The sequence below is a fragment of the Diospyros lotus genome, chromosome 1 (assembly GCF_014633365.1).
Source record: "Diospyros lotus cultivar Yz01 chromosome 1, ASM1463336v1, whole genome shotgun sequence".
Lineage (NCBI taxonomy): Eukaryota > Viridiplantae > Streptophyta > Magnoliopsida > Ericales > Ebenaceae > Diospyros > Diospyros lotus.
Genome location: NC_068338.1, coordinates 24308880 through 24321558, shown reverse-complemented (window position 1 = coordinate 24321558; position 12679 = coordinate 24308880). Strand labels below are relative to the sequence as shown.

The 12679-nt window shown below is 37.6% G+C and overlaps 2 protein-coding genes across 3 annotated transcripts; both read right to left on the bottom strand.

The window, feature by feature from the left end:
- Positions 1 to 3551: 3551 nt before the first annotated feature.
- Positions 3552 to 11810, bottom strand: LOC127809604 (increased DNA methylation 3-like). 2 transcript variants are annotated; one of them, XM_052348521.1, is made up of 5 exons: positions 11429 to 11810; positions 11144 to 11333; positions 10820 to 10898; positions 4243 to 4430; positions 3552 to 3953 (listed from the first exon to the last, which is right to left on the bottom strand). In XM_052348521.1, the coding sequence occupies exons 3-5, from the start codon at positions 10855 to 10857 to the stop codon at positions 3709 to 3711; spliced, it is 471 nt and encodes a 156-aa protein (XP_052204481.1). In that variant the 5' UTR covers positions 10858 to 10898; positions 11144 to 11333; positions 11429 to 11810; the 3' UTR covers positions 3552 to 3708. The 2 variants fall into 2 exon arrangements, with proteins under 2 accessions (XP_052204481.1, XP_052204490.1); XM_052348530.1 differs by lacking the exon at positions 10820 to 10898.
- Positions 4437 to 9578, bottom strand: LOC127809610 (uncharacterized). The gene is made up of 2 exons (XM_052348545.1): positions 9322 to 9578; positions 4437 to 9232 (listed from the first exon to the last, which is right to left on the bottom strand). Exons 1-2 carry the CDS (start codon positions 9425 to 9427, stop codon positions 8739 to 8741), a joined length of 600 nt encoding a protein of 199 aa, XP_052204505.1. The 5' UTR covers positions 9428 to 9578; the 3' UTR covers positions 4437 to 8738.
- Positions 11811 to 12679: the final 869 nt, after the last annotated feature.

The following is a 12679-nucleotide window of genomic DNA, read 5'->3' as shown; positions in this document are numbered from 1 at the left end:
TTTTTTTTTCATCTTTTCTCTCCCATCGAATTCAAATTTAGGCCCTTCATTTTCATTTTAGATCTAAATTTATCATCACATACTGACAATGAACCTAAATTTAGATTCATTACCGACTTATCCTTCTTATTCCTTTTCTTATTTTCTTTCTCTATCTTTTCTCTAACCCAAATCTAGATTTTTCTTCTCCAACCCATATATGAGATCTACCATCACCTTATTTTTATTTTTTTTTCTTATTCATGATCATCATTTTTTTTTCTTTGTCTTTTTATTTTTATTCTTTTCTCTCTCTTTCTCTCTTTATTTTCGAACTCAAATTTAGGTCTTTCTTCTTCAAGGGTTCACCACCATATGTCAGCGATGCACCAAGATCCATCACCAACTTCTTATTCTTATTCTTTTTCTTTTGTTTATCTCTCTCTCTTTTTCTCGAATACAATGGGAATGATATAAATTCATAGCTAGTGTCTTTTTCTTTATCTTTATCTTTTTATTCTTTTTCTATTTTTTCGAATCTAATAGTGATAAAACTAGATATTGGTTCATTGTCAACTTTTTCTTTCTGTCGACGTTCGAAATTGGTCGATGGTGATTCATTGGCCCACACTAGTTTGGTAGATCCGAGAATGAGATAATAAGGTATTTTGGTTCAACGTCTTGACCCGTTAGCCCTTCCCTGCAAAGTACTTCGATGCCCAAGTCAATGGGCGAGCAAGTAAAATGTGCAAAGTAGTTGTTCGTGGATCCAAAAAAACATACTCTGGCTCTCAGAAGAGCTGGCTGATATATACCCCAGGACATGCCTCTCTGTCTCCCCTATACGTATACAGATAATGGGATGGAATAGCCGGTGTCGGCGGGGACGGCCATGCTGCAACAAGGTGTCGATGAGACCCTCATTAATGTGAATGAGATCCACCATTAACGAGGATGGGATCTGAGGTGAACGCGCGAAATCCAGACGCGACTGTAATAATGTTGTAAAAGAGGGGCCAAGATGGGACCGGCGTGAACCGGCCAAATGGGCCGAAAAAATGGGCCTGAATAGTCTAGCTGGGGTGACCCCTGGCCAAATGTTAGCCATGGCATACGCCATTCCCGTTACATGAGCCGATCGGCTATGCCAACGAACTGCAAAGGTCGCTAGAAGCTTGCTCAAAATGTAGTTGGGAGCTCGCTTAGTTCCGTCGTATAAGCACGGGCGCTAGCAGCGTGTGAGCTCGCTTTGATGGGCTTAGCTCGAGGTCTCCCAGATCTTAAGCGGTTGGGTCGGCCCATTGACGTAAATCCGACCCGCATAATGTAGAGCAGGAAATACCCGTAACACTTTCTTTTTTATCCCAAATGGGTTTCATTGCCATAGATCGATGATGAACCTAGTGGGTTCCAACTATTTTTTTTTATTAAATGAGATAAAATAAAAAAAAATTTAATTATTTTACCCTTGGTGGTCATTATTGTTTTTCAAACATAAAAGAATCTTTTATAATTTCACCAAATCTTATGGGTGTTATTTACAATTTACCCTAGAATTAATGTGTTTACATTCACTTGTACATTCAACGTTAATATGGGAGGAGACAAAATTCATGTTTGTTATCTATATATGTGGGATTATTGAAAAAATATATATATTTATATATAATAACTATCATTGATATTTAATATCATGTTGTTGTGATCGTCCCTATTATTAACTTACCATGATTAATGTTTTCAAATATCCAAATTATTCTAGTCTATCTTACTCCAACTTATTTTTCACCTCTTTCTCATCTTAGTCATTGCCCACAAGTCAAAACCACGAACTATCTCTATTTGGAAATGTTTCCTTTTAACTCGGCAACATCTACCCCTATATTTTCACTAACCTCCTTGATTTCTTCCCTGAGTTCAAAATTGATGATGACATTGCATAACCCTTTATCTATTTGACAAGCCATAGAAAGTCACAATTGATGAGATTGGATTGGCCATTTGAGCTCGATGGTGTTAGCCCTTCTAGTAAAGATATGAGGTTGGTAGATAAAGTCTACAAGAGTGAGAGGAAAAGGAAGGGATGAGAAAGATCGTCGTTGTAGATATGTAGTACATCTTAAACTAATACAACAAACATAAAGACTATCAGACTATAACATACATGTATCAGTCTAGTTTCTTTTCTTTTTTTCTTGTTTTGCCTTTTTGGTAGCAATAGTAAGATTACTCCTTTATAATTAGAAGGTCACAATCGAACTTGTGAAAATTATCTTATTGCTAAAAAAAGAAGAAAATGGTTACATACAAATACAACCCTCTCTTAACTCTTACAAAATAAAGAGTCCCATGCACCTTGAACACTTCTTATTTCTTTTGCCTCTTTAGTGTTGAGGTTAGATTTTTACTTTGATTCTGGGAGGCATTTAGCTGCCATAAATTTGGCATGAACAATATATAGGTCACCCATCTCATTAAGAGAATAACCAAATAACTAGACAACAATCAGCATATTCACTGAAACTACTTGTGATGACAGAAGCGGGAGAAATATATTAACAAGACTTTTATTTTGCTAAACTGTTATTATGATCAAATAAAAAAATGAATCAGCATTAATTCGTTTGCATTTCCTGACAACTACTTTATATGAAGATTGTTACAATGCTCACATTTGATGTGCTATAGCTAAAAGCCACAAGGAGAATACACATTACTTCACAGGATTTGCAATGCAATCAACCAAGTCATCATGTCTTTGGATGGATGCACCAGCACCAATACAACAACATTGATTACAGCGGCCTCATTAGGCTCGGTTTTCTCTAGTTGCAACATCTCCTTGAAAAGCCCAATGGCATCTTCACAAAGTCCTCTACGTGCATAACCACCCACATAGGGCCCAAGAAACCACATCTCTCCTTGGTCTATTCACAAACAGATGGTGAGCACTCCTTGAAGACCCACATTTGACATAGAGACGTCCAGCAGGGCATTGTCCAAAACAATGTTATATTCACCCAAATTCTTAAAGGCATACCCACGAACGGCTTTACCAAGCTTGATGAACATCATACCACAACATGCGGAGACAACGCTCACAAGGGGTGATAGCAATGGCCTCCACGTTCATAGCAAAACCCCTAGAATGGCTCACACTTGAAAGCCACACTTAGGGAGCCCAGAAATGATTGATGTTCAAGAAACAATATCAGGACAAACGACTTCATCAAAAACCTTACATGCGTTAACAATGTCCTTGCCAAGAACGTAGAGACGACCAGAAGATCCTTCCACTTAAATTTGCAAGCTCTATGGGGTTTCATAATTTCTACGATGATCTCGCTTGGGAATATTCTTGAATGGATGAATCATGAAATGGTAAATGGGGTTGTATGCAAAATAAGGATCATCCGTGGCCACTAAATTTTAAACTTTAATTTTATTAGTCACTAACCTGACATTTGTATCATGGCATCATCATTCAATTTATTTGTCCAGAATTCATATAGTTTAGTTGTTACCCGTCGACTACTACTTAATGCAACTTGCCCTTATTCAAGCTTAGAACCTGCTGTAAACAGAAACCCTACTAAAATATCATAACTTTACAGTTTACCCACATTACATACATAACTGTATAAAACAACCTACTCAGAAAATCCGGTGCTAAGATAGAAGCAGTTAAATCGTTGGTAGCAAAGGTAACACAATTATTACAACTCTTTCTTAGGCTGTAGGCATGACCTTCATTATAACGAGCTCAAGGATGCCGTCCAACCTGAAATTGGGTGAAACTAGTCTGGGATCAACAGGTCCAGGCAAGTTGAAGGAAATGCTAAACTCTCCAGGTGGGCTTAGCTGCTGCACTCTCACCACATGCACAGTTGATGAATCTTTCAAGAGTCTTCCAGACGGTGACATTCCTCTTACAGTTACCTTTCCCTCCCGCTGGATATCAACTGCAAGTTTACCTGCCATGAATGCAAATAAGCAACATTACATCATTTCTTTTCTCTCTTAATTTTCAATCGCGATATTGGCCTTGTAATTCTTTAGACAACCCTTTTCTTTTGCAGGTCATTTGGCTCTTTCACTGAGTGATTAATAGTTAAATAAAGTTTCACCCATTCTCACAGGTGCAGTGCATGCCAAGGTGCTCTAAGTTGTTTAATTCGAGTTCAGAAGTAAGTAAACAACTTCCACCTTCTATCTGTCATATTGATGCCTATGTTCGAAAATCCTCAAAAATACAGCACTTACTTTCATCTTTCCTAATCCCAGGCAGGGCAATCCGACAAAGGTAGGCTTTTGGACTGACACCAATATCCATCAAACCAAGAGTAGGTCCACAACTCCCTTCCTTGGCAGTACCCGTCAAAACAACGCATGGATTGAATTCCTCAGGAGCTGCACACGCTTCTGTCCCCATGATCTCCAATTTTTCTTTCCTTCACATGGAGAAAATAAATCAGTCACAAACAACATATCTGTTCAGATGCATATACTAGCTTTGTGTTTACTGCTATAGTAAGAAAGCCTTCTCTGAACTCATCCAACACCATTCACTGCAGAAGAAAAAGACAAAGGCCAAAGAAGACAAAGGAAGGGGCTTCGTTCAAATTTACGCCTGGACATTTAAATTTTATAATAAACATGACATACAAATAACGAAAAACTGGTAGGGTGCTAAAACCTTTATGATAAACATCGCATATAAATAGAGAAAAAATGGTATAGCCAAAACCTTTATCATAAACATGACATACAAATAGAGAAACCTTGAGAACAAACATCAAGTTACCTACCAAGTTTAGATTCATTATTTCTTTTGACAACAAAATTAGCCATAGCAAACAAATATTTAAACTGCCAAAAATGCTAAAAGGAAAAAAAGGGAGACATAAAAGAACCAACTGCAACACAGGAGATAGATAAATAGCAGGCAGATTGTTTTATCCAAAGGTAACTTGTGAAGCAAAGGTTTATGATGCTATTATTGATAATGAAAGTATGGAGAATATTGCATCGAAGGAAGTGTCGTTCCTTGTACTCCCAATATCTTACCAAGCAACTCCCCTATGCTTGGATTAGCTTATCAGACTCAGCCCTGTCAAATGTCCTCCCAAGGTAGACTCATTATAAGGATCAAAAGGCGCTCAGTATCTTGTAGTCCACCCACAGTGTGAATCTGGAACAGTCCCATAGCTCATTGCATAGAGCTGGTTCAGTCCACAAAGGCTAAAATCTTGATGGCATGAATAGAATATCAAATCAGAACCAGCAGTAATCTGGTGGGCTATCTTCACTGAGTATCCAACCCATCCTCAATTTTTTTATTATCTTGGGCCTCAAATTGCCTACGGATCTGTTCTAGATCCTCCCAGTGCCCAACATGACTACTTGCACATATAGCCCATCAACCAAGGAACTGCCTTCGCTATTAGATCTACACTTTTTTGGTGAATGAAACCAATTAATGGGACGTTATCACTAAACGGGTAGACCAAGTTCCTTCTTCAATGCTGTCTTGCATGAGCTTTGCTTTTTTGGAGGGTTTCTAGGGAATAATTAGTAACCATCAGATTTTAGGTGAACATGGAACTTTGGATTCCACTCTTTTGCATCTATGGCATTGACAATCCCTTTCAGTTTCAGTTTCCAGTCATTCTAATTGATTATCCAATGCAGACCCAAACCACCTTTAGGACTTTCAACTCCTAAGACAATTCGTGACTTACTGTAACAACACTAGCTAGTCTCCCATGTGACTCGTCCCAACCAAAATCTCAATCAACAAGCACATGAAAGTGCTCTGGAAATTAGAAATGCCAAAAAGCATTACAATCCATTCAAATAAGCCATCTAGAGTTTTAACAGTTGTCATCCATTCATCCCCACTCGTGAGCCTAATTTGAAGGTAACCACTTCTCAAGTCAATCTTAGAACACCACTGACACGACAAGCACGCAACAAGCTGGTCCAACATTTCATCTAGCCATGAATTGGGAATCCATACGTAATTGAGATTTCAAAAACCTAATCACTCAAATACTAACCATAAAGAGACAAATAAAAAAAACATTAAAAAATAAAATAAAAATCTGCATCATGTCTCCTCCTCTTCTATCTGTCACAACCTATTTAGTAGCCTCCCTCCATCTCTCTCTCTGATTTCTCAAGTTAAGAATAGTAATTGGGAAAGTAAGCCCTCTCTTCAACCATAAACATATAGCATGTATTCACCGACTTGTGATGAAAAATAAGCTATTCATTGGAGAAGATAGACTAGAACACTTCTATCTATTTATTTCTATTATTTTTTTCCTGCAGGGTCTACCTCTTTATCCTCATTGTCTCTTGCACTGTGCTACATCCTCTGTTTGACTGTAGCGAGCACTGCATTCTCTATATGCACTCCAGTTTAATGTATTCTTATGTCAGCTCAGACTAAGTCTCAGTTTCTTGCACAATCAAGTACTCCCATCCATTGTTGTTTGTTCTAGAATGGCATATCAACTTTGGTGTCTATCAGTAAACAGTTGAGGCATTTTGCCTAGTTTTGCATGATAAAGCAGCTTACTTGTGGTCTGGCAGACAGTTAGAAGGGTGATCTTTTGGCAATCATACAATGCATTGACCTGCTATTGCAGAGTGCTAAATTCTGCAATATCAAATAATGTTGCAGTCTTGGTGGAGCTACAAGTCTACAACATCTCCATTTGATATGGGTAAAGCCGTAAAGGGATTTCATATGATCTGGCGTACATAGAACCAAACTACGCACCGCAGCACCGTTCCCTGACAAACAGGGAACAATCTGACTAATGATTTGTCATAAAGCCTGTACAAGTATGGTCAGTGCACCATCATTGGAATTTGGAAGTATGGGGTTGTTTGATTGTGAGGTGAGAGATGATTATGAAAATGTTCAGCATCACCACCACTTTCAGAGCCTTGGTGTGGAGTGCAAGGGTTTAGTTTCCTTCTTGTGACTCTCTTGGCTGTGTTAAAATTCATGCAAGACAAGTAGTTCCAATAGAAGTGTGTCCCACTCCCAGAAAAAATTGCTTCGGACATCAAATAACTATTCAGGAGGTGATCATGTCATGAACCACCTTCCTAAGCAACCAAACCTTGTGCCTCAAAATCACAGTGATGCAAGCTAAATGCCTTCTAGAAGGCTCACCCTGTTTCAAATGCACAAGCATAGTGAATTGTTCGTCTCCTAAAACATATTGATTCAAGAACATTCTCTTCCTGACTAACCCACCTTTCCCAAGGCAAGCTAGGACTATTGCATTTTCCAAATATTCAATTCTCAGATACAATATCCAATCCTTAACCAAAAGGATGTCATTCCCAAGGCGGGATAGAACCCGCGGTTCAGTGAAGAGCCCAAATGAATTGTCAAAGAAACACAATTCTAAAACAACTAAGCTCAATAAATACTAAGCAAACTCAATCCTAGTACATTTAAGATTTTTGCTAATCTTCTTTTTCTCCATAAATAAGTCGTAAGTTCTTGATCATTGTCCCTCTGTACATCTCTATGTCCTATACATAACATTAGCTCAGGGTATTGCAAGGCGTCTATTAGTTTCAATAAAAGGAATCAAATTGTTATAGAATGAAATATTAAGGTGTTCAAGCAGCACCCACAGTCTCCTTTCCATTGCAAAGGATGAAATAATCCTTGTTATTGTCAGTTCCCATAGCTTCCTAAATTCATATTCTTAAAAATGATGAGAAAGGAAACACTGCTGGAGCAAGAAAATTGAGAAAGATGAGTCGTAAAGAAGAGAACAACATATGGGAGATTCACAATGAATTGCATTGGTTACTCTGAAACAAGAGAAATTGCTACTGTAGCACAGTGCAGGGAGAAGGAAAGAACTGGTTTATGGTATATTCAATGGTAAGCAACACCAATACATGACTAATGAAGGGCATTCCATTCTGAGATAACAAGGAACTACACTTGACATGAACTAGGAAAAACCAAGAAAGAAAAAGTATGTGGAAAATAAAATTCCTAGAGAGATGAAATGAGAGAGGCTTGCATATAGCAACAATACAAGATGAGTTCTATCCCAGTTATCTCTTAGCAAGAAAAGTTACTTTACAAATGAATACTTCAGAAAAATTCTAGCAGAAGAAAAAGTAGTAGCGAAATGAATTCTGAGAAACGGGAAGGATTTTATCCCTGACCATTTATCTAAAAGCTGATAAGTATGTACTGGAACTAGTTGTATACATTTCCTTGTGGTTGTGTGTGCTTTGTACATATTCACCTCATCATCAAAGAAGTGATGTTCTACACCAATCTAGAGCTCCTCCCAGGGAAGCTCGTTACCCACAAGCGAAAATGGCCTAAAATCATGAAAACCCATACCAGATTTTACAACTCAGAAGCCACTAAACAATGTCACAAATATGATCTACCAAATCCCTGCACCTTACACACAAAGCACTAGTCAGTCCTAATGCATCTTCTCTTCCTACAATTATCAATGATGAAATCATTAGTGGTGAGAACGGATTCAAGTTATGCCGTTCATACAAATAAAGGCCTCACTGTCCATATAGCCTTCCAAAGAAAACCACTCTGTATATTCCAACAAATGAATAAATATGCATGGAATAGCATAAAGACATAAAAGTGGAAGAACATGACCGGCGATGGGTTGTTTGTGGGTCAGGTCTTAGGGTTGTTGTAGAGCCGTGTAAGGACATAAATGACAATTAAAAATTCAAATTTAATCGAAATCAACTCCTGCATCATGGTTGGGACGATAATCAGCCCACACTAAATCAACAATTGTATTCCTATTATTAGACCATGCTGCATCAGCTTTGAAAGATATGTGAGCATTTGGAGTCTCGTCTTCAGATACATCGACAACATGTGTAAGGTTATCCTCATCATCTCTAGTATCTACATCCTCACGACAAACATCTTCTATATCATCATTCCTTAAGAAGTTGTGAACGGCACAACAAGCTAGGACTATCTTTGCTTGTGTTTCAATGTCGTGGTAGGGTTGATGCCTCAAATATGCAAATCTTCTCTTAAGCAAACCAATTGTCCTCTCAACAACATTACGTAGAGATGAATGGCAAAAATTGAACAACTCCTTACTACTTTCAGGGCGTTGACCCTCAATGTCTCTAGGATGATAACGAGTCCTACGATATGGTGCAAGAAATCCCGGAACCAATGGGAAGCCGGCATCACAGAGATAATATTTACCTATCAAAGAATTGTTTGTTACATAATCATTATTAAATAATTGGTAACCTTGTGAAAAAAAATGATATCAAACTAGTGGTACAACTTACCCAAAGGAACTGTCAGCTTATGTCCTTGTCGTAATATTGCACTCCTTAACAATCGACCGTCATGTGCCGATCCCTCCCAACCGGCAAGCACATATGTAAATTTCATATCAAATGTGCAAGCTACCAAAACATTTTGAGAAATCTCTTGCTTTCTATTGCGATACCTAGCTTGTTCTTCTAAGGGGACATTTGCAGGAATATGTGTACCATCTATTGCCCCTACAGCATCCTTTAACAAAAAAAAAATACTTTTAATAAGAAAATTACTTTAGAATATTGAACCTTTACAAAATATATAATGAAATAATTTCGACTCCTAACCTGAAAATATGTGAACCAAGGCTTGACATTTTCTTTCTCGTATGGTGAGTTGTGAACAGTGGCGTTACTGACAACATCTCTATATAGTCAAGCATGTAAGACCCTATGGAAGTAATGGCTCACTGTTTGTCCAGATCTAAAGAAAGTAAAACTTCCAGCTCGATTACGTTCATCATGCCCGACCTTCTTTAGGAAAATAGCCACTTGTTCCTCAACAAGGACAAATCTACTATCAACCAATCCATATGTTCGTAACCGAGCACATAATCTATGAAACGACTCTATTTTCATCCTAAGTAGGTTATGACAAATTCTATCACTCATTCCAAACATTCGTGTAAGGGTCATTTGTCTTTTAGAATCCCAATTTATATGAGGAGCTCTTGGGAGATGTTGGTTGCGACGCCTAATATCATTATATATCACAATCGCTAGCATGACCATCGTCCAAAATAAACCCAAACGTTGTTGTTGTCGTCGACGTTGATCCCTTGTTGAAGGCATGTTACTCACTACCATGTATAAAATAAAAATTCAATAAAATCAACATATAAAAAAAGACGACAAATTAAACTACAATAGTTTGTAAAATTCAAAAAGATATCAAGAGTGAGAAATGTTACTAAAAAAGACTGATTGATGATGTTGCTAGAAAGAGATAAAAGTTTTGAAGCATCCAGTCAAAAAATTCCCTCCAATGCAGGCAGCAGCTTTCTACACTCCTCGATCACCCTCTATTTTATTTTTATTTTTACTTTTGAACTCAGAATTATTATCATGGGGGTGCATTTATTTTAATTATGTTTGAAAATACATATATAGATAGATTAGATAGATAGATAGACATGGGAGTGGAAATCAACAGAGTCAAGTCATTAGGAAATCAACAGAGTGAAAATACATAATGTCCAGATAACAAATGGTTAATAACAGTGATAGGCAGTTCATGTAGGACCCCTAATAATTAATTATCCAATGAGCATAGACAGACACAGGATAACAGATAAATAAACAAATTACAGCTCAGTTTGGTGGCTAAGTGTATGAAGTTAACACAGTAAGTAATTAAAGAATTATACTTTAAGAAGAGAGACACGCACATAACACAAGCAAATAAATCAATATACCAAATTATATTGGTGTACAACACTAGTGCATGTCTATGAATAATGGGCACCTTGCACTATTCGTTTCTGCAGTCAGTGACTTGTCCATTTTTTCAGAAACTCCGTGTATCTGAAACACAGTTTCTCAACCTACAATGGCATATGCCTCATTTAACAATATTTCATTTGATTCTACACGAGTGGACCCAGAAGTATATATCACAATATGCAGAAGTGACAAAAACCAAAGCTACTTTGGTTTCTTTTTTCCTTTATTCCACACAAATATGGACATATATCAGAATATTAAATTAATAATGTTGAGAAGTTTTCTGTATTATAAATTTTTAGAACAAAAATTACCCAAGATGGGGAAGATGGCGACGAAAGCTTACCGTGGACGAAGATGGCGACGAGGATGAACGACGGTCTGCAAGTCGGAATCGGAGGTCGACTTCGGCGGAGATGGCGAACACGAAGATCGCTCGCTGAAACAGAGGCCAAGATCACTGGCCAAAACAGAGAACAAGATCTCTTCCGGTGGACGAAGACTCCAGATCGATGGTCGAAGACCAAGATCGTTCACTGAAACAGAGAGAAAAACCAAGATCGATGGACAAATACCAAGATCGCTCGCCGGATCTACAGAAATAAGAACAGAACGAGGACGGAAACCTTACCGTGGAAGAAGATGAAGATGCGCCGGTGGTGTGAAACTCGAAATCGAAGATGGTCTTTTGCGGAGATGGCGAAGAAAACGAAGTCAGAGCTGGTCTTTTGTGGAGATGGCGACGAAGCCCGAGTCGAAGATGGATGGCGGTGGATGGCGAGTCACAGGAAGTCGGAGATGGGCTTCTTCGGCGGTGGATGGCGACTCACAGGAAGTCGAAGATGGCGAGGAAGCCCGAGTAGGGGCTCGACTTCGGCGGTGGATGGCGACGAAGAGGAAGGGAACGAAGCCGGCTCGAAGGCTCGAATGGGAGAGGAAACCCTAGAGAAATCGAGGACGAGGCGGCTGCGCGCGCGGCTCGGCCCCCCCCCCCGCGCCCCGAATGCGATTTTTGTTCACCCCCATTAACGGGGGTGAACATAACCCCCCCCCCCCGGGTCAGTGGGGGTTAAAAATATATATATTTTTTAAAAAATAATATTTAATTTATGTTAGAAATTGTAAAAACTAATCATATTTAAAAAAAAAATTATTTTTGGAACTAAATCGAAAAAGATCAAAATTGAATGGATTAAAACTTATAAAAAAATGACGAACTTACAAAAATAATTGACATGATTAAAATTGAGTCAAAACTGAAAAGTGGTTGTTTTTAGCAATTAGTTTGTTTAACTGGTTAAAAATAATTTTTTTCAAAAAAGTGACTAAAAATATTTTTTTTTTTGAAACATGATTAATTTTTACAATTTTCAATATAAAGATAAAACATTATTTTTTCAAAAAGAGTATATTTTTTTAACCCTCACTGACGGGGATTACGTTTACCCTCATTAAAGGGGTGAACAAAATCGCACTCCTCCTACGAAAACTATTTCCAATAAAAGCTATAAAATAGCGTCACGTGACCGAAAGTGAGAACTTAAGTTCTCTGAAAAATAAATACAATCAAACACTAAAAAAAATGAAATTTAGATGAAAAAAACTCATTTTTCATGGAAAAGAAGTGCAATCAAACAGGCCCTTAGTGTCTCAATCACAAATAACAACTTATGATGGGATTTAATTTGTGACTCCAACTAAAATGTAACCATAGTCAAGATTTTTAACAAATTCTCACTTAAAATGCCAAATATTAAAAAAGTATATTGTGATTGCAATTGAAATTGAGATTTAATAGAAGTCAATAATAATTCCCTTTTGCTAGCTAATAAAGGAAAAATTTTAATTTAATTAGCATTTATTAAAATAAGTAAGATAAGTT